Source organism: Rhineura floridana, chromosome 2 (assembly GCF_030035675.1).
Source record: "Rhineura floridana isolate rRhiFlo1 chromosome 2, rRhiFlo1.hap2, whole genome shotgun sequence".
In the NCBI taxonomy this organism is placed as follows: Eukaryota; Metazoa; Chordata; class Lepidosauria; order Squamata; family Rhineuridae; genus Rhineura; species Rhineura floridana.
The window spans coordinates 172,829,800-172,851,646 of record NC_084481.1 but is presented as its reverse complement, the minus strand read 5'-3'; the positions used below and the strand labels follow the sequence as shown (position 1 = coordinate 172,851,646).

Sequence of the window (21,847 nt, the reverse complement as noted above, 5' to 3'; positions counted from 1 at the left end):
CCCTGGTCCTGGTTCACACTGGAGGCCAAGGTGGTGTTCACCTCTGATGATTCCATCTCTCTGGGAGTACGGGGGAGTACTGACACCCTGAGGGCAGCATGAAAGGTGCTGAGTGAAGGCTGAAGATCCTTGATCCTTCTGGTAATCTTTCAGACCTACACAAGCAGAAGTGAGGTGACATGCGTCTTTGGAAGAAACAAGTTGCTTAGGTCCAAGGGGCAGAGAGCAAATAATGAAATAAAAGATGGCAGATCAAAAGGCTACTGAGGCAGCTACAACAGCAGGAAGGACAGATTCTTAACACAAATCAGTTGTCAGTTCCAACATCTTCCTCTGTTAACAGGAGCCCTGATCAAACTGGTGTTCAAGCATTTCACAGATGGACAATACAGTAGCCTTTAGCAATAGACACAAAAGACTGCCCATCCATTCAGATAATCAGGAGAGGTCCTGGTTGGACTCCCATCATCATCACAGGTGCAACTGGAAGTTAATTTTTTTAGGAAGCACTCAGGCTGTGGAACTCCCTGTCCTGGGAGATTTGTCTGTGCCCCTTGTGGTAGTCATATAGTGAATGAAAATGTTCAAATCTTTTACCCAAACATGCAGTTGGAGACTCATTTCTTATTTTTTTACCATCTGTTTGTATGGTGGTAGTCCTTCTGTAGAAATTCACCTTAGATCAGGCCATGTCCTGGTTTGGGGTTCCAACCAAACAATTGAACACCAGCACTTTCTCACTCTTTAGCATGCTTTACTCTCTTCCTTAAAATTGGTACCTTTGATCATAACTAATTAATTTCTCCTCATGGAGTATGCCTTTCCTTTCTCCTCTTTCCTGTTGCAGTCCCTGGCATCCTCCGAAAAGAAATTCCTGAGGACTTTAAAATATGGTATTGGATGTGGTGTATGCCAGGGGAGGGAGAGGGGAGGGAAACTTGGGTAAAATCTAGGCCACTCCTGAGTATCTTTGTATCCAAATAAGTAATTTTGACTGGATTATGTCCTGTGTGAGTATGCAGTACATACCTATGATTGCATGTCCGCTTAACAGGGACCCAGCTTCAAACCCTCCTGTCCCAATGCAAATCAGGTATGAGTCCATATATGTGATTTTAAATTATCAGTATCTGTTTGATATTCAAATATAGACTTCTGATGCCTCAATATAATTGGAGTAGATGAAATGGGAGGGCTATTCCAGAGTCCAAACATGAATCTTTTACACTTCTCTTTCGTTCCTTAATAAACAACAGCTGTTGGACATGAAAGACTACATCTCCTCCCCCGCCACCCCCAGAAGTTATAATTGTTATTCTAACTCTTCCAGATGTTGTTGTAGTTTTATTTACTTTAAAAAATCATTTAAGAAAATCCCAGTTAAACAATCAGCTTTAAAATGAACAAGATTCACAGTAGCTGGACATTTTTGAAAAAAGAAGTAAATCACTATAAAAGGCATTCCATTAATTAATTGCCCAGAGGTTAATCACTGGGCCCACACCTTCAAACATCCCATCAGCTCAACTCTCTGAAATGAATTCAGCTTGTCCTTACAGGTTCAACTGAGACCTAGGTTGCAATTAGTCACATTAATTTTATATGTAAAATGTCACTGTATTTTGCAGTGATATGTACACATACTTTGATTAAACACTATCAATGTTAAGCAAAGAAGCAAGCTACATACACTAGTGTAGTTTATGAAGGAAATATAACTGTCAGAGAGGAAGATCCAATCTGTAAAAGGAATAATCTAGGGTCTGGAGCCTTGGACAGTTAGCCATATCGGGGGGGGGGGGAAGCATTTAAAACAAGGAAAGAAAATGCCAGAGAAGGTGTAGGTAATGATAAGAGCTAAGAAAAACACATTTTAATTCATGTTTTTTAATTTTTAGATGAAAATATTTTGCACTTAAAAATGAAGGTACAACACATGATACACATTTTTAATTGTCCCTACACAAAAGATTAATCAATACAATATTCTTGTTGACATTCATATGCATCACTGCCCTCTGTTGGATGTAATATCTCAGATATGCACATTACCACATCCATTCTGCTTCAGCACTCATGAAGTGGAACAGTTCTTGAAAATCGTGTATTATTGGCTACCATTTTTCATTTTTTATGAAGTATATTATTTGATTATTAATAACTTAAAGTGTTGCAATCTTACAAGCAACACTATTTTTGCTCAAAATAGCAGCCAGACAACTTTGTAGACAAAAAAAAAAAACATGTTGTGGCCTCTTAACTGTTTTATTGCGCTTTGAACCTTTATGATTAAGAGCCTAATTCATCGTTTCATGCACCTGAATAAACTTATACTACAATAATCTGTTCCTAAGAGATCATGGAGGTTTGTGACTTTCAGTTACTGTAATTTCTCCTTCCTTCTTTCCTTCCTTCCTTCCTTCCTTCCTTCCTTCCTTCCTTCCTTTCATAGAAGGCAGCAACAGCTCAAGCACCACTATTGAAATGAGCTGTTGAAGCTATAAGAAATCTCAGAAAAGAGAAATTATGCATTTTCACAGACAATCATGGCAAAAAGTAGAGGAAATAACTGCAAGTTTCATGTGATTTTTCTAAACCTCTAATATATACCCCTTCATTTTAAGCAAATACTGTATCCACATTTTATTCCTTCCCAATTAATATTTTATGTATTATTTCTTATGCATTTATGTTTATTTTTATCTCAATATCTCTGTCCTATCACTTCTTGTCTGTTACTTATTTTTTATGTTCATAACCACTTCATAATCTTCCCAGCATTTGATAATTTGTGAATTTATGTATGTTTTCTCTTCTCCCAGAATATTAACACCTGTCTCATTGTTGGGTCATCACTCAAGATTTGCTACTGAAATGGGGGGGAAATTAACATTGAGGCCCTCATTGTTCACATCTTGTGATACAGCCTTCATTTCATTTGTATATTCAAAAACATCCAAACAAAAGGGAAAAATTGCTTCTACATTGCAATTTAGAGAGCAATTCTCTATCTGGATTTAATTTCATTATGTTGTTTACAATTCATCCTTCTGAGTAGGACAAGCCTTGGGCCACTCCTGACTATGGTCAGTTGGCTTGACCATCATCCAGGCATATTTGCACATGTGCTCTTTGTTGCAGTCCTGTTGCCAATAGATAACATTTCTACGATTTAGATTTGCTCCAGCACAAGCATCATACCACCAGCCTCCACCAGGAACACCATTGTACTCTAGTTTGGCACAGTTTTGAAAATAGTTATCATTATCTCTGTCTTTTGTTGTGAACTTCTGGTTATCATGGAGGTATGCTTCTGTATCCTGACACAAAGCATCAACAGCATTACCTTTATACAGTCCAAGCCTGATCCTGTATTGAGAGAGTTCATCTTCAATGTGGAATGGCTCATACTCTCCCCACTTGATATTAGCATTTAGGTCTACAAGTTTAATCCTAAGTGTATATGGTCTTGGAGAGCTGGTTAACTGGTGCACGTATTCATTGCCTAACCAGTAGTTGTCATCAACTGAGCCAAATCCATATTTGTAGTCCTGCCAGGTTCTATCAAAGTCCACAGTACTGTTGGCAGTAATGTGTTGAATTACTGTCCAGCCACCTTCTTGCATATTACAGTAGACACCAATGGGCTCCTTTCCTGGCTGAATGATATAAATACCATCTCTGGATTTTTCTTCAGACTGCTTATAAATCTCACTGCAGTCTCTTGGATATTCTATGCACAGACAGAAAAAAAGAATGCTTAACATAATATTGTAAGTTTGGTTAAAAAACTTCCACAAGAATGGGATCTTACCCGCAAATATATAAAATGTTGAAGTTATCAGGATTTCATATGCATATATTATGTATTTACATAATATTTCCAGGTTTGTGTTTTGCTGAAGTAAATATGAACTTCTAAAAAATATTTATTATTAACCACGGTCAATACATAAAAGGAAATAACAAGGAAAGAATAAGAATATTCACCAATAGGCAAAAAAACCTTGCAGTAAGAATGTACCTATAGCCAACAGATATTTCTATCAAATTTTAAAAAGCAGGGAAATTGGGCAGCTATAGTGAATGCATAAGGAGAGCAAGAGACATGACCTCCTCTCTGAGTTATTGTAGTGCCCTACAAATTTGTAAAAATGTGAACACAAGTATGGTTGGTCTTTCACAGTCTAATATACTTCGTGTGTAGCTTGGAAGAATTTGGTAACAGTACCTCTGAGCATATGGTGAGTGGTGGCCCTATTCCCCTCACAGAGCTACACTCACCAGAAGAGAGGCTGACTGTTAAACCACTCTGGCCACAGGAGCTCTATCAGGGGAATAGGAGTCTCCTAACAACTCTCAGCACCCTTCACAAACTACACTTCCCAGGATTCTTTGGGGAAGCCATGGCTGTTTAAAATGGAATGAATGGCTGGTGTGGGTGTGGCCCCCTGATTAGCCAAGCCAAACAGCTGTGAGTCTGGCTTTTAGAACACTGACAATTGATTCTTACTGAGCATGCCCATGCTATCATAAACTTCAATGTTAAATTTCTAAATTAATTAAAAATCAGCCATGTATTTTTAAAGTTTTAAACTGCAAAAGATGAAGGTCAGAGTATGGGGCAAGGTCAGTAACAGGATTACAGGTACTCTGTGAACATGGCTGATTTTTAATTAATTTCAACAGATTATGAGACCACTGACAGAAAAAAGTCTAACAGGGATCTGGATTTTTTCCCTCTTGTTTTACACTTTGAACTCTTGATTCTCTCTGACTGTTTTGTGTATTGCCATGAAAATGTAGATGTTGTTAAGCAAGCGTTTCTGAGTTCAGAACTATAAATTTTGTAAGATTTTGTTTTGAAATGAGCTTATGGGAAGCAGCAGAATGGCATGGGGGGTACTTTCAATTTAACATGGCAGAACGTGAAAAATCTGTGCTGGCTATAGTATACAGCCACTGTCATAGCTGTGTAATAAGTATTTCATCCTGCAGTATCATATAGGTCAATAATCAGGTATTCCTATCAAGAGATCATTATTAGTATCAATGAGCAATACATTGACCATAAGTAATCTATTACTTATTAATATTATTTATTAAAAGATATGGGAAGGAACCCAGAACAAAAAAGCAAACTGTTGATGTCAATGTTTTTCAAACATTGGGGGGGAAAGCATTGTGTGGCTATATGCAGATGCATACTGAATTAATGGTAGCATTAATGAGGTAGGACATAAAGTGACTTTGAAGAGACGAGTACTTCCTTCACCATTATGTTGATCAAAATAACACTTATATATTCAACTTTATATTTTGCAAAGTCAACAAAATATTGACAGCTCCTGCAAGATCAGTTGTTAAGTGTGAGATGTTATAATATGGAGACTCACAGTAGTACTGTGGTCCAGTCTAAAATTACAGGGAGACAGAGAGAGAGAGAGAGAGAGAGAGAGAGAGGATTGCTATATTTATCAAAGTTCTCTGTTTGTCATGTGCCCTTTGTTTAGCTATAAAGATACAAATAGGAAACGATGTACCATGTTCCCCTGCTGGCTGATTGTTGCAGCTTTGAGAGTGGAATTGTTATGGTTGGTTAGAGCTAATTTTTCCATCTTTGTAAGCAGAGGGGGAGGAGATGATTCATCCTAAAGTTAGAGATTCTGAGAATATATTACAAAGCTTCCCTTCATCTATGTCTCTTAACAAAAAAACCAATAATTCTAGTAGGAATGTTCTCTCTGACAAGAGTTATTTGCCTCCCAAAACAGAACCTAAGAACTCCGGTATTCACTTAAGGAATGAAACAATTTGTAATGGCTTAGCATTGGACTTATCCTTCAGTGATGAGTACCCTGAACTGTCTATGCAGCTGTGGAGGCTCCTTTCCTCTCAGAAATAACAGCCATTTCCTTATGATCAATATATGTAGTGGCATCACTATGGCGAATAAGTGGAGGCTGGTGTCCACTGGAACCCATAGGGCAGAAAGCAAGGAGGACAATAGTATGTAGAGCCAAAGCCAACTATTTCTGGTTTTGTCCGCATCCTCCTCCCTGCCGAGTTCTACAAAGGCAACACTGAGACTAAGGAGGAGGAGGAAGGTGACAGCCAGTGCCACTCCCTAGACTAGTTGTAAGTAAGGGGGTGGGCAGGCAGAAGGTGGCTGAGGGTAGACTGAGCTTGGTGAGGCAGTGCCCCACTTGCACTAAAGGGCCACCATCCACTGTCCTTGTAGACTTAAATTCCAGATAACTAAACACCAAGGGAATGTGACTGTGAGAAGAAAAGTTACTTATACAAAATGCATAGAGATTCTGATAATAAATTGAAAATGAAAATAAGCATTTTATTATCTAACAATAGTTCTATACCTTTTTGCAATAGTTGACCTCTGTTTTTACCATATTTTAATGGTTTTTACTGTACAGTTTATTTCACTTGTAAACCATCTTGATGTTTTCAAATGAAATAGTGGTATACAGATATTTTTATAATAAATAAATAAATTCAACGTCTAGATTACAAAACACTGTTCAGGAGGCCCCTTGCTACTATGGTGATGAGTATAATAAAAATATATGTTGTGCACCGCCCTGGGAGCTTTCTGCTATAGAGCGGTCTAAAAATGTAATTAAATAAATAAATAAATAAAATATAGAGAGAGATTAATGCCTCCCTGAAAGAGGGTGTGATCTCCACTGTGTTGAAAGAGGCAGTGGTGAGGAAGAAGCAGCAGCTTTGGACCCAACCCTCTCTGGCAACTTTTATCCACTTTTATTTTTACCCTGCCTTTTTTGGGCAAGGTGATAGAAAGGGTGGTAGCAAATGAACTCGATGTAGTGTTGAAGGAAACTGATTATTTGTATCAATTCCAAGCTGGCTTTCAGCTTAGTTTTGGGACAGAAACAGTCTGGGTCACCCTGGTGGATAACTTATACTGGGAATTGGACAGGGGGCATTCAACTCTATTGATTATCTTGGAACTTTCAGTGGTGTTTAATACCACTGGCTGTGGTGTCTGACTGAGCCATCTTGCTAGGTTGGGCATGGGAGGCACAGTATTACGTTGGCTCCCATCCTTCCTGGAGGATCAGTCCCAGAAGGTAGTGTTGGGGGGTTTCAGTTCTACCCCATGCCCTCCAGCCTGTGGGGTGCCTCAAGGTTCTATTCTGTTCTCCATGTTGTATAATACTTACATTAAACTGTTGGAGGGAAATCATCTGGAGGTTTGGACTTCAACAGGGGTGTAGTCATCCAGGGTAGCAGGGGGTCATAGACCTGTTACCTTTTTGGGAGCAGGTCCCAGCCAGGTTCCTTTGTATGAGCCAATCAGCATGGAAAAGGAGCCTGTTAGCCACGAAGAAGAGTCCTTATCAGGGGTGTAGTTGTCAGGGGTCTCTTAGAGCCCTTTCTTTTTTGGGAGCAGGGTCCCAGCAGGTCCCTATGTCTCCAGGTTCCTATGAGCCTATCATCATGAAAGAGGAGTGTATTAGCCATGGAGAAGAGTCTTCTAACTTGCTTCCTTGTCCTTTCCTGCTGATTGGAGCCAATCAGAGTGAAAGGAGGTGCATCGACCGCTGAGAAGACTGCCCTGCCTGAGCACCCTGAAGTCAGTCACGGAGGAGCTGTGGTTTTCTTTAATAGGCTTATTAAAAGATTTTGGTTCAGAGCACTTCATGAATCAACTTACAGGTTACACAGGATTCAGCATCATTACTAGGCTAGATTAGACATGACTACACTGCACTAAGATATTGTCGCAGTAACTAGACTCGCATGCTTATCAAATTTGCAGATGCTATAAATTTGGGGGGCATAGCTAATACCGTGGAAGACAGAAACAAAATTCAAAGGGACCTTGAAAGGCTGGAGCATTGGGCTGAAAACAACAGAATGAAATTCAATAGGGATAAATGCAAAGTCCTACACTTAGAAAAAAGAAACCAAATGCACAGTTATAAGATGGGGGATACTTGGCTCAGCAGTATGACATGTGAGAAGGATCTTGGAATTGTTGTTGATCACAAGCTGAATATGAGCCAACAGTGTGATGTGGCTGCAAAAAAGGCAAATGCTATATTAGGCTGCATTAACAGAAGTATTGTTTCCAAATCGCGTGAAGTACTGGTTAGGCCTCATCTTGAATACTGCGTCCAGTTCTGGTCTCCGCACTTCAAGAATGATTCAGACAAACTGGAACGGGTTCAGAGGAGGGCAACAAAGATGATCAGGGGACTGGAAACAAAGCCCTATGAGGAGAGACTGAAAGAACTGGGCATGTTTAGCTTAGAGAAGAGAAGACTGAGGGGAGATATGATAGCATTCTTCAAGTACATGAAAGGTTGTCACATAGAGGAGGGCCAGGATCTCTTCTCAATCGTCCCAGAGTGCAGGACACGGAATAATGGGCTCAAGTGGCAGGAAGCCAGATTTTGACTGGACATCAGGAAAAACTTCGTAATTGTTAGAGCCATATGACAATGGAACCAATTACCTAGAGAGGTAGTGGGTCTCCGACACTGGAGGCATTCAAGAGGCAGCTGGACAGCCATTTGTCGGGAGTGCTTTGATTTGGATTCCTGCATTGAGCAGGGGGTTGGACTCGATGGTCTTCTAGGGCCCTTCCAACCCTACTATTCTATGATTCTATAAGGTTGGGCAGGCACCCTACTTGCGTGAACTGAGTGTCGCTGTTGGGAGTGCATGCGTACCTGAGAACTCTGCCTCAGTGGAGCCATTGGAGCTTACTGTTCTTGCCAGTGCTGGTGCATCCGTGAGTGAGGTGAAGGTGGCTGTTCTTTCTCAGCAGGACCCTTCTTGTCAGAGGGAGGGGCAATGCGCTGGGCTGGTGACAGAGCGGGTATGGGTAGAGGAGGCGCATCAGGTGGGGTGGCAACTGCCTGACAGGGCTGAGCTTCTTCATGGGTAACTGGAGATTCAGGGGCAGAACTGTCACTGTCCAGAGCGAGAGAGTTCTCAGAGTTCTGTGCTCCCAGCGGCTCAACATGGGAAGCGTCAGTCTATTCAAAGTCCTCCTCCTCCTCTGCTGTCTTGCCGCTCCCCCCCCCCAGTTCTGCCAGGCCCATGACAAAGACTAGCTAACACTCTCCCCTTTCATGAGGATGGCTCCAAGGGATGTCTGTTGTTGTGGGTGGAGGCATTAAGAAGGATCTCCTTCTGAATCCAGCAGCAAAAAAAGAAAGAAAAAAAGCTCTGACTATCATGAAGGGACCCTGCACTTTTGAATTTGCTACTACACTACTGGACCTTGTCCTTTTGTGCTGATGGAAGCCAATCAGAGTGAAATGAGGTGTATCAGCCATTTAGAAGTCTTTTCTCAGGAGCTAATACACACCTTCCCCTTTCATGCTGATTGGCTCCTAGGGATGTCTGTTGTAGTGGAGGGTGGACTCATGAGATGACAGGGAGAGCTAGGGAGACAAGAGAAAGTGGAAAGGGGGCATGGCTGTGAGGGGTGTGGTATGATTATCAAGAAGGGACCCTGCATTTCTGAATTTGCCACTACACTTCTGGCTTCAGTGTCACCAACATATGACTGATGCCCACTTCTAACTCTTGTTTCTGTCTGCAAATCCTAGGTAGGCTTGGAACCCCTGGACAGATGTCTCAGCTCTTAGAACTCAGAATAAACAAACTGAGGTTTAATCTAGGTGAGATGGAGGTGCTGTGGGTCAGGAAGCTGGTAGATCTGTATGTAGTAATACAACTGGTCCTGAAATGGGTTGCACATCCCCTATAGGATCAGGTTTATAGTTTGGAGGCCCTCCTGGGCACACCACTGTTTATGAAACCTCAGGTGGTGTCTGTACCTACTGCCCTCTTGCCTTTGTATATGAAGGCTCAATTTGGCTAAATAAGAGCCAGTGTCCTCTTGTGGAAGTGATTTCTGTAAATTAATATATGTGAAGAAGGACTACCCTGAATTTATCGCCAATGTATTTCACTGGAAGAACTTGTGTTATAGTATTACCGGAAAGGGAAAAAACCTCTTGTCAGTTTTCTTTGTACTATGTGTAATGTTGTCCCTGTATGCCCTGCATTGTGATGGTTTCTTCTAAACTAAAAATCCCCACACACTTTTGCATTTCTTCATAGGGAGCATTCATCATTCCCTCCATGATTTTGATAGACCTTGTCTAAATCACACACATGCACCATATACCACAGTTTTAGTACCGTCTGCATTAATGTTGATCAGTCTCATAGAGCCTCTTGGTGGAACCAGGTGAGAATTAGCAAGTTCCAAGGCCTTTTCTGCAGTTGTCCATAGTCCGCATTGAAAGAGTAGCAGCAGAAGGCATCCCAATGAATTTTCCAAAATCATTCTCTTCCTTGAAGAAGCCTTTCACTCAGGTGGATGCTGGAAACCTAACAGAGACTGGCATTTATCATTAAAAGACTGATTGCATGCAGAGAGAAATTCTTGAAGACAAATTGAAACCCCTGGTTCGACTACTCAAGATCTGCCAAAAATGGCTTTTCTTTTTTCTTTTGCAGCTCAGATTTGTTAAAAAATATGTCACAATGCATTTGTGACAGACCACTTTGACATGTAGAACTTTCCTGTCACACAGAAGACATTTCATCTTGTTTTGATATCAGTCAGTGTGATAGAACATAATTGAGTGCATGATAAGAGCTGATAGAAAATAATGTCATGCCAAGGTTTACATTTTAAAATGCACAACTCTCCTTTATCAGAACTGATATGCTGTATTCCCTGGACCATATCTGAAATGAAACCGTTGCACAGAAATAAAGAATGTAAGCATCCAGAAACCTCAGCTCTGTGTAAGCTGTCTGTGGAGATGGCAGTTATCCCACAATGCAATGTCCAAATAACTGAGAATGCTTTCAAGCATCAAAACTTCAGTACTTTACGTGTGGACAAGTACCCATCATGATTCATGCTCATTCTGTTGCTCATTAAATGCAAGCCTTCATTTTCACTTTAGGAAACCCTTTAGATTCCATAAACTTTAAAAAGTGTCTCTCTTAAAACTGCAAATAATTAGCATCCACATCATAAACCACTGCATTAACTGAATATCATACACTGGAACAATCCTCTAAGCAAACTCTATCTTGCTTCCAAGCCCTTTCAAACTATTAACTTAATCCAAAATTGTAACAATCTCCTGTCATACTTATTGTATTTGGAAGGGATTTGTGTCTCTCATATGCAGGAATTGTTCTTTTGGTATATTTCCTAAAGCAAAATCTACACACACATCCTCAAACTATTAAGTTTAATTTTCTCATAAAGCACAAGTAGTGATCCCAAAAATGAGCTCATGATTTTCCATTACTAAGACTGCAATCCTATAAAAATGAACCTAAGTTTGCCCTGTATGAATCTGACACAAGATTCAAATTCTCCTTTATTTTGGAAAATGTATAGTGCAATCCTATACATGTTGACTCAAAAGTAAGTTTCATTGAGTGCAGTAAAGCTTACTCTCAGTTCAGTATATTTAAGATTGTAGCCCTAGAATACAACAAACGTCTGCAACTGGCTCTTGGATATATATATATATATATTTATTTAATCAGATTTCTTACCTGCCCTTCACTATAAGGTCCCAGGGTAGGTTACAACAATATAATATACAGTTATAAAAACAAGTAAAACAATTACAATTATAAAAAGAAATAAGACACATAAAACCATTACAACCAAAACAGAATAGTAAAAAGGACTAAAAGATGAAGTCAAATATTTTTCCTTCCTACAATATTTAAACTTCACACCTAAGCTATATACTCATTTCTTTATTGTATCTGACATTAACATTCTTCATTAGATCTAGAAGGAACCTCGTTGAATTAGGGAACTGGAAAAAAAATAAAGACAATGGAATGAGGAGAGAGCTTACCTTTCTTGTTCAAACTGACTGCTGGCAAGATGAGAAGGTGGACATTTAATCTGTGAGACAGTTCTTTGGATATGCACTTTGCCTACTGCTGAAGTCCAACTCAGCTCAAGATCTCTATCTCAAATGTATAACAGCCAGCAATCTTCACAAGACTTTACATTTTCAGTGTATCAGTCTTTTGGTTGGTGGACTTTACTCTGACACGTATCCACAAATAGGCATCTTAAAAGGTCAAAGTTCCATTCATTGTAAGAAGCTAAAATAAATCACTGCAGAGATTTTTCTGCTTAGTGTATCTAACGGAGAGGGGACCAGCAGTGTGCAATCTACTCGGGGGGGGGGCACAAGACAGGACAAACCCTTTTTGAATCACTGTCCAAAATGTCCAAGAGGATCAGTTTGGGAAGAAGAGCAGTGGTGCATAACATCAAGTTCAGGGGCTTGATCCAGCTTCCCCCACACAAATGTTTCCGGGTTCCCAAAGAACCCATTGATTCTGATGGTGGTGGCAAAAAGAAAAAAGTGCTGGGGTAAGCAGAGTTCAGCATCCTGGTGCGTGCAAATCATTACTCCCCAGTAATTAAACCAATCCTTTCATGAGTGGAGAGGGTGTGATAGCCTCCCTACTCAGCTGATTTGCATGGATCAGCTGAAGAGGGAGGCTGTGTACATGTGTGGGTATCTGCCATGTGTCTAGGTATCCAAGTGAGGGCGTGTGTGTGAGAGTGTAAAGTCAACACACCCACTTTTGGCCACATTCACTACTGAGTGATGACCAAGTATAATTGTGGCCCTGAGACCAAAAATGGCTGGCTATACCTGATGTACAGCTTCAGAGGTAATCACTTTGAACTGTACTGGGGATGGCGAGAGTGGGAATACTTACATTTCTTAATTTCATTGATGTAGGACAAATATTAAAGATACATAAATATCACATACAATGAATACTATCAAAAGAAAATATGAGTTGAATATTACTGTACATTGTGCCTGAAAATATATATTTAGTAGAGGGGAAATGGGCATGCACTTCTACAGTTACTTTCATGTGCATTGCTGACTATTGTGAAAAATCTACATATTCTCCCCTCCCCCATTTGTTTCTTTGTCCTCCATTCAGAGATATTGACATAACTTACCTCACAGAAGTGAAGTGGTCTTGATTTGTCAAGTGCCTAAGGGTGCTTTGTACACAAATGTGTTTGTGAATGATTAGTACCCTGGTTCAATGGGAAATCACTAGGAAGGAGCTAATGCCTTCCTCTTCCAAGTCTTTTCAGTGGAGATTTGTATTCCAGCCTCTATTTCTATTGGCCTATAAATTGTAATTTTTTTTGGTCAATGATTTTATTGTGAAATTACTTTGGGATGCTTCATGGGAAGTAATTACAAATGAAATAAATAAAATAATATCCTGCTTTGGGGGCTTCCCAGAGACATCTGGGAAACAGGGTGCTAGACCAGATATGCCTAATTCAGTGAGACTTTTCTTATGCATTTCCAGGGTAATTGTTGGCCATACCTTGTTCAGATCACTGCTTGCCCAGTGCTAGCAGGTTCAGCATTGGATCCTTTAAAAAGGTTATGTTAAGATTTCTGCTGAAGTTAAGATATGGAGGTTGTGATCCTCATGCTTTCCTAGGAGTCCATATTAACCTGGTTCACATGACATGGTAAACCAAACTATGGCTTAGTGTGGCTGCACAAATGTGCAGGCTCCCAGAGAGGAGCTTGTAGCAGCTTTGCTCCTCCCTGGTCCTTTGAACGAAGTCAAGGATTGGCTTAGCATATTGTCCAAACTGGGACTTGTGGTTAAGCTGTCTCCTCTTTAATTTTAAGCAGCAGAGCGAGTTCGGCAGCAGGGCGAGGAGGTCAGGGCACCCCACTCTGCCCGTCTGTTCCCTGACCTCAACTAAACCGCAGTCCCCAACCAATTGACGTCATAAACCTTAAATAAAACTATGCAGGTAATAAGCCAGCAGGGGCGTGGGGGCTTTCCAGTGTTTTGCACTGCCTGCAGCATGTACGACTATCTGCCTGTTGGACAGAAGTCGTGGGTGTGCTCTCGGTGCAATGAGCTCCTGGATCTGTGCCCCCTTGCTATCTAAGAACAGCTACTGTAACTTTTCCTCACTGCCCAGCTGATGGTGTTAGCGATTACTTATAAAGTTCTCTGCAGCTTGGGACCTAGATATTTGAAGAAGCATCTCCCCTTGTGTCAACCTGCCTATATATTAAGATCTGCTCAGGAGGTCCTACTATGCTTCATGCTACCAGGAACACCCTATTTTGCAATGATATCAGAAAGGGCCTTCTCTGTGGTGGCACCCCACTTATGGGATGCCCTTCCTTCTGAGGTATGGTTGGCACCTTCTCTGTTTGCATTCCAATGCCAACAGAATGCATGTTTATTCACACAGGTATTTGTAGGATACTAGCTTTTGATACAAGCTAATAAGATGTAATGGTTCTGCAGTTTTAACAGGTTGCCTTTAATTTTGTATTTATCTGGTCTCGGTTTTATATTGTTGTGCTGATTTATATTACTTTAAACCTGAATTTTTGTATCTTGCCCTGGGACTGCTTGCAATGAAAGGCAGGCTAAAAATATTTTAAATATAATCAATCTTTCATATAATAAAAATGTAAGAGTGTCATCATGCAGCCCCATTGGAGGATTTGTGGTGACACATCACAATCCTAGATTTGCATAAAATGAGGGCGGGGAGGGGAGCAAAAGAGAAGGCAGGTTGCACAACAGCACTGGCCATGGCATGGGAGTGAGAAGGAAGGGACAATGACAGGAGAAAAATGCTGATTTAAAAAAACAAGAGAGGTCTGAATAGGGAAGGGAGAAACATTTCGGGACTTTAAAAAATAATAAGGAGAAATGGCAGAGATGGGTACTACACAGAATCTAACATAACAGAGCCTTTCCCAACTCCTTTCTCACTGTAGTCAAACCCTGTTTTAAACTGTGACTTTTTTTCCTCTGTCTCTCCCTGATCACTTTACTTAAGCCTCTGCCATTGTTTGAAACCACCATTTTCTTCTCAGTGTCGCTCAATCCCTGCTTTATTCAAACCTCTGCCATTGTTTAAAACCACCACTTTTTCCCTTTCAGTGTCCATCCTTTCTCACTGTACTCAAACTTCTCCCTCTTCCATTCCTCAGCTGCCTCAGATGAAAGAGATAAAAGATGCGGAGCCCTCAAATATTCCATACCTTCACACAATATATTTCACTCTAGTTACCATGTGTTGTCTTCAACATGAAGCTCCAGATTCAATGTAGTAATTTAGAACTGGTGTTAACCAGCAAAACACACACATATATGCAACATTCATCAACTGAACTTAAACCTTCTCTAACTGAACAAGTTAAATGACAGGCTTGCTCTTAGTTTCTACTTGTCTTAAAGATACAGTAACATATCATCACAGGGTGTGTGTGCAAATGGGGCTGAAGAACAGGAGGGAGAGGAAGAATGGAAATGGAGTGGTCTGTGTGCAAGGGGGAGTTGAGAAAAAGAGGGAAGAGGGGTAGGGAAAGGGGATGAAGGTGAAAATGGAGTGGATGTGCAAAGGGGGCTGCAAACTTGGACAGAGGAGGAGGCATGGAAATGGGGGTGGTCAGTGTGCAAGGGGGAGTTGAAAAAGGAGGAAGGAAGAGGTAGGAAAAAGGGGTGAAGGTGATAATGGTGTGCAAAAGAGGGCTGCAGAAAACAAGATGGGAGGAAGGGGCAAGGGGGAGTTGACAAAAGGAAGGAGGAGGAAGGGAAAGGGGGTGAAGGTAAAAATGGGAGTGCAAGCAGGCTGCAAAAAAAGAAGGGAGTAGGAGGAATGGGAATGGCAGTGAAGATGAAAGGGGAGATACGAAAGGGGCTGTAGAGTCAAAGGAGATAGTGGCTTCATAGCTGGGCAAAAGTGAAAAGTGTGTTTAGTAGTTGCAAACTGGGATGTGGGAGGTGGAGTTTACCATGGGGGTGGTCTGTGTGCAAGGGGGAATTGCAGAGAAGAGGGGGAGGAAGAGGCATGGACGTGGAGGTGAAGGTGAAAACAGGAGTGCAAAGCAGAGCTGCAGAATAGAAGAGAGAACTGGCTTCAGAAATGGGCTTGGAAAGGTGAAAATGCAGCTTAGTGGTTGCATGGAGTGGGAAGGGGAAGCTCTAGGGGGTTAATGTGGGGAATATGGGGGGTTGGCAAGTGGAGCAAGCAGGGGTACAGCCCCTAGTTATAAATTAAAGTGAGCAGGGATACTTAGGGCTTGGCGGGCCACACAGTGAGTGGCCATGGGCCACACATTGCCCACATGTGGTGTAGACAGTACTGCATCAGTTGGACCAATGGTGTTACTCAATATAAGGCACCTTCCTATATTTTTCTTAAGAGAAGCAAATCCCTTTCTTTCTCCTCTGCCTTATATAATCTTACTGCGCTTCATTGCTTCGAGCACTCTTCTTCCTAGTTCATTTCTGGTATAAGAGCTGGACCGGGAGAAAATGAAGAGGCAAGGGAGATTTCTGCTTGCCTTACCCTCATATTCTTTTTAATGTAAAAAAAATAGACCTTGCACCCATGGCTTTATATGTGAATAGAACAGCCATGTAAATAAATACACTTGTCTGCTCCATCAGATCTAGTTTGGCCCCATTGTCAGGGGTGTAGTTGTCCATGGTCTTGGGGGTCTTAGATTCCTTACTTTTTGGGGACCCAGGTCCCAACAGGATCCCTATGTCTTCAGTATTCTATGAGCCAATCAGCATGAAAGGGGGATGTGTTAGCCATGGAGAAGAGCTTTCTAACTTGCTTCCTTGTAGTTTCCTGCTGATTGGAGCCAATCAGAGTGAAACAAGTTCCTATTAGTTCCTACTTCAAAAAACCAAGTTGTGGAGAGTGAGAATTCTGTAACTGCAGAAGAAGAGGCAGTGAATCCTGATGATAGCATCCCATCTACATCATCAAGCAGTTTGGTAGCAGCAGGAGATAAATGTGTATACACTGAATTCACCAATTCAAGCAATATCTCTGATAGTGAGAAAGGGCAGTCAAATAGTAACAATGATAATGAAACAGAAAGCAGTATTCAAGCCTGGCCAGATTATTCTATAATCTTAGAAGGTTGCACAATCTTAGAAGGGGAAGTGGCTATGAGGAAGCACAGCTGTGACTCTCATGAAGGGACCCTGCACTTCTGAATTGGCCACTGCGCTACTGCCCATCAGATCTACATTTTAGTTGCACAAACACTTAGAACAATTTTACACAATCTTACGTCAAATACATTCTATAACTAGCCAGCAGCAAATCCTAAAGAAGACAACATAAATTATTTTCAAGGCATCTTTCCTTGTGCCTCCCTCTTTCTTAATTTATCTTTATATTTACACAAATCCTTCTTTTAACTTCACAGTTCTTTCCACCGTGCCTCACCTTTTCCCTTCTTTCTAGTCAGAAAAGCAGAAGTAAGAGGTTTAAGAATCAAACAGTAGAGCAGCTGTGGTTCTTTCCTGAATTCCCAGAGAAGCAATCATTTCACTCTACCATAAACTCTTCAGGGACTTCATATCATGCCTATCCTTCTGCTGTCTGATTAGAAGCTCAGTAAAATCCCTCAAATTGCAGCTGGTGCATTCATGTGGAGGCCCCATGTGGCGGTATTTGTTCATCCAGTCAGTACTTCTACACAGTCGTGGCTGGCTGGCCTCACATAGTATGGGGATCCCAGACAGTCTAAAACTGCTGCCCTAGGCTCCTACTGGGAGGAAGGGTGGGATAGAAATCGAATAATAAATCAATAAATAAATAAACAGCTCGAATATCACCTGAAATCCTCTTCTTCTCATTGGTGGCCATGGTGCCTCCTCCCCATTCCACGTACAAAGGTCAGCCAGTCTTGCAGCCGAACCTCCCTTCTACACAGATAATGGGATAGCATTCTCCACCATGCCTGAGGCAGCAGACTTGTTTAGGCGGCCCAGGACAGGCTATCTTACATCTACAGCTATGTCCTCCAACAGAAGGGAGTGGGCCAGGGAGTTGAAGAAGAACAGCTGGTGGGGGCTATTGCTGCTGCCCCACAGCATCTCCTGCCTGAGGTACTTGCCTCACATTGCCTTATGGGAGAACTGGCCACAGACAGGGGTTTATCCCCCATTAATCTTGTTAATCATCAAGAGCACAAAGTATCCTCTAGTGTCTAATGTCCCTTGTTCATACCAGCCAACAAAGGACCTACTTTTGACTTTTCATCATATACACCTTTTCTCCTTTTCTTTGTTGTTTGTCTTCTGTTTTTCTCCCCATGTTTCCACTTCTTTTAAGAAAACTGAGGCTTGCTCTACATAATCCATGAAATGTGGTAGAATTCAGAGGTAGTAAGAGACAGCTGTGCCACTTCAAGCCACAGGTGGAGGATGCCTTCTTTGAATGTTCCCCCATGCAGAAAAGCTAAATACATGGTTCTCTCTGTGTGTGTTTTAACTATATCTGGGAGCAAGGCTCTAGCCTTGCCTTTTCTCTGCTATTTTTTGACTTGCAAGACCTTTTTTTTTAACCCAAGCAAGGATTGAAAATATGAGCCCCAGCCTGAAGTATGAAGTGGTACTGCTCATTGTATCACTTCATTCCCACCTCATTCTGCTATATGTGTAAACCAGGCCTGAAACACAGCAAACATGAACTAGTTGTGAGTCATGGCACACCCCTTGAAGATTTGAGATCTAATAAGGATGGGCACAAGTTCAGGTGATTACTAAGGTAATCACTATAGGTTTTCTGTGCAGAGTTTGACAACAGCCATACTTTGGAATAATTATTTCAATAACAGAATTTACAATTTCCTGCAGCTAAGAAACTCAGTTAACACACAAGAAGATACAATCTTTTTATTCTTCTGGCTATCTTCTCATAGGAATAAAAGAAGCAAATGAATTGTGATTTACGAGTACACAAGCTGTAGCAAAAAGCAAGAGAAATACTTTTCTACTAATTTCCTACTTTAGCATTGGATATGCTACTTTAATATCCCCTGTGTGTCCGCTCCTAGATAGCTTATGTGAACCCTTGTCTTAGAACATGATATAAAAATTAGGCAATAAAAATATACAGATGTTAATTGTAGGAAAGGCATGAAATATACAATAGAGGATAAACAACATGAACCCATTTAAAGAAAAACCATGTTGAAATCCTGCCAGCAATTGTCTTCAAAACAATAGATTACCCTAGATTAGAGGTACCAGCAGTAGCAAAGGACATGGTGGGGCAGCATCACCCTCCTGACTTCTGGTTGGTCATGTCGCTGCTATTTACTGGGAGGTAGAGAGGGAGGAAGAGGTAGCAGAAAGATCAGCATGGTGCAAACACACTGCAGAGCCAATCCAGCACTCTTGCCTGTGCCTTTGCACTGCACTGACCTCACTGCTGCCCTCTCCCCCTCTACCTCCCAGTAAGCAGCAGCCAGTGACACAACAGCTAGAGGTCAGGTGAGCACTGGCACCCCAACATGTCATTGGCTAGTGGGTACAGCAGAATCAGCAGCAAACTATACATGCTAATCCATGTAATAAAGAATCAACAGGTTTTTTTCCCAATGAAAAGCAGCCTCAGGAAGCTGCAATATGGAGCAATGGAACAAAACATGGGAAAGAAATACATACAACCCTTTTCACACCAACCATTTTTTCACTTAAACTTGCTCCCAGGCTGCTCCCCCTATCTCAAAGTATTCCAGATGGATAACCACCCTTGCAGACATGCAGGCCCAGCACCAGCGGGTGGCCAGGTTGGGCACTGGCTGATGGCCTCTGGCGCTGAGAGGGGCCCTTGCTGCTGGGGCTGGATAGGTATAGTTCCTGCTCCACGATCCACTCTGGCATTGGGTCACAGAACATGTACCCCGTGACTCAATGCTGCTGTGGATTGCAGAGTGGCAGCCACCCTTCCAGGCAACACCCCTGCCGCTGCTGGTGTGGGCTGGCCATACAACTTCCTACAGTGCCACAGTGCCACATCAGCATGCTGTGTTCGCATGGTTACCATCAACCAAAATGGTGGTGCGGGTGTCAACATGCCTCCCCTCCATCTCGGGTGAGGGCAGGTGGGTGTGCACCGTGTGCTAATCTGCTGATGTGGCTGGGCCGATTTAAGCCCCATTCAAGGGCCCTGCGGGCTGGTTTCAGCCCTACAGACATGCATCTGGAATCCTAAGATCTCTCCTCCTCCTCAGTTGTTACTTAGCAGTTACAGCCAGTATGTTTATGTATGCTTTCCTTGTGCTTTTTCTCAGTCACTGCTCATTTGGTGGTGGTGAAGAAAGTAGAAAACTCTGCACATTTGACTCATGTAGGATGTGTTATATTGTAGTCACATGGAGGCATCATTTGCATCCAGCTAATTGCTGGAATGCATCAGATTGCCCTAATTCCTGCAATGGCAGTAGCTCAACAATAGATAGCAACAGTTTTGAAATTAAATAATAACTTGCTTCCCTTTCAAAAGAAAAATTAAGAACATAAGAAGAGCCGTGCTGGATTAGGTCAGAGACCCATTTAGTCCACCATCCTCTTCTCACAGTAGCCAACCACATGCCTATGGATCTAGTTAGATCTTCTCTTGTAAAGTTTTCTTCTACAAATGGCAGAGAAGAAATTTAAGAACAAATTCATCTCTGTCAGCAATGTCAGGCTGTGATGGTCAAAGTCTGAGCCGCCCAGAGCTCCTGCTGGGAGGAGGGGCAGGATATAAATCTAATTTATCCAGTATAATAATTATTTAAAATGATGTCTTCATCTTCTTACTGAAGAACAGATTATGCTCACAATCAATATACATTAGCTGTTAGGCTTGATACAGCGTTTGTTTGTTTGTTTGCTTGTTTGTTTGTTTGTTTGTTTGTTTGTTTGTTTATGGCATTTATATACCACTTTTCAGGCAGACCTCACAAAGCGGTTTACATAAGATTATTACAGCAATAAGTATTGGTTTTTTTAAAAAAAGTCACAATAAAATGGAAAAGAAAGATTGCTTGTTTAAGAAGAAGCTGTTACTGCTTCTTCTCACTCCCCTCAGGGCAAGATGGTTCTGCTGCAGATGCCCCTGTGGTGACAGGGACAGGAGGGCAGGGTCACTATGGTCACTGGATGGTGACAGTTCCTCAGCTTCTTTCTTCTCTTCTCCTCTGAGAGCAAGATTTATAGTCCCAGGACTAGCTTGGAGGCAGTAGAAGCTCATCCGTGAGGGCAATGGATGGGTTTCTGGTTGTTCATCTGCTGCGCCGTCTGGCCTGTGCATGTGTAATGCCAGATAGGAACACAATAAAACCATACTCATCCATGATTTGATAATGGATGAGGGTGCCCATCTGGTGTGTATTACAGAGATCTGGGTGAACTGGGAGAAGTTGATCTGAACCAGCGTTGCCCACTTGGATAATTGGTGCAACACTAGCACAGGCTGTAGGGACAGGGGGGAGGGGTCCCTGTGGTCCACAGAACTTCCATCTCTGTCACCAGGAAATCACTTTGTCTTGGAGCTGGCTGTGTGGGCCTGCATCTGGTGTTGGGATAAGGAGACAGTAAAGGAGAGTTGCTGTTGGTATATTGTCCACCCTGCTGCCCAGCAGCTTCTCCGACCGAACTGGTGGAGGCCATCTTGGCTGTAGTTTTGGAGCAGCCTAGAGTTATAGTCCTAGGTGATTTCAATATCCATGCTGAGGCTGCCTCTTCTGTTCTGGCTTGGGACTTCATGGCCTCCATGATGACCATGGGGCTGTCTCAAGTTGTCACATAGGGCAGGGCACATCCTCAATTTGGTTTTTGCTCAGATGGAGGAACAGGTGGTCTGGAGATGGAGGGTGGCTGTCACCCCATTGACATGGTCAGACCACTTCCCTAGTGAAGTTTAGACTTAGGGGCTCTGATCTTCCCTTGCAGGGGTCGT

General features: G+C 41.9%; 1 protein-coding gene across 9 annotated transcripts; it reads right to left on the bottom strand.

Annotated features, from left to right (window-relative positions):
- Positions 1-1,871: 1,871 nt before the first annotated feature.
- LOC133378370 (fibrinogen-like protein 1-like protein) lies at positions 1,872-17,751 on the bottom strand. Of its 9 annotated transcripts, none has more exons than XM_061613208.1 (4): positions 17,339-17,648; positions 11,904-12,125; positions 10,204-10,395; positions 1,872-3,733 (listed from the first exon to the last, which is right to left on the bottom strand). In XM_061613208.1, exons 3-4 carry the CDS (start codon positions 10,349-10,351, stop codon positions 3,036-3,038), a joined length of 846 nt encoding a protein of 281 aa, XP_061469192.1. In that variant the 5' UTR covers positions 10,352-10,395; positions 11,904-12,125; positions 17,339-17,648; the 3' UTR covers positions 1,872-3,035. The 9 variants fall into 9 exon arrangements, with proteins under 9 accessions (XP_061469192.1, XP_061469195.1, XP_061469197.1 ...); XM_061613211.1 differs by lacking the exon at positions 17,339-17,648 and adding an exon at positions 15,132-15,526 and having other exon boundaries at positions 10,204-10,405; XM_061613213.1 differs by lacking the exon at positions 17,339-17,648 and adding an exon at positions 15,132-15,526 and having other exon boundaries at positions 11,904-11,924.
- Between the last annotated feature and the right edge of the window lie 4,096 nt (positions 17,752-21,847).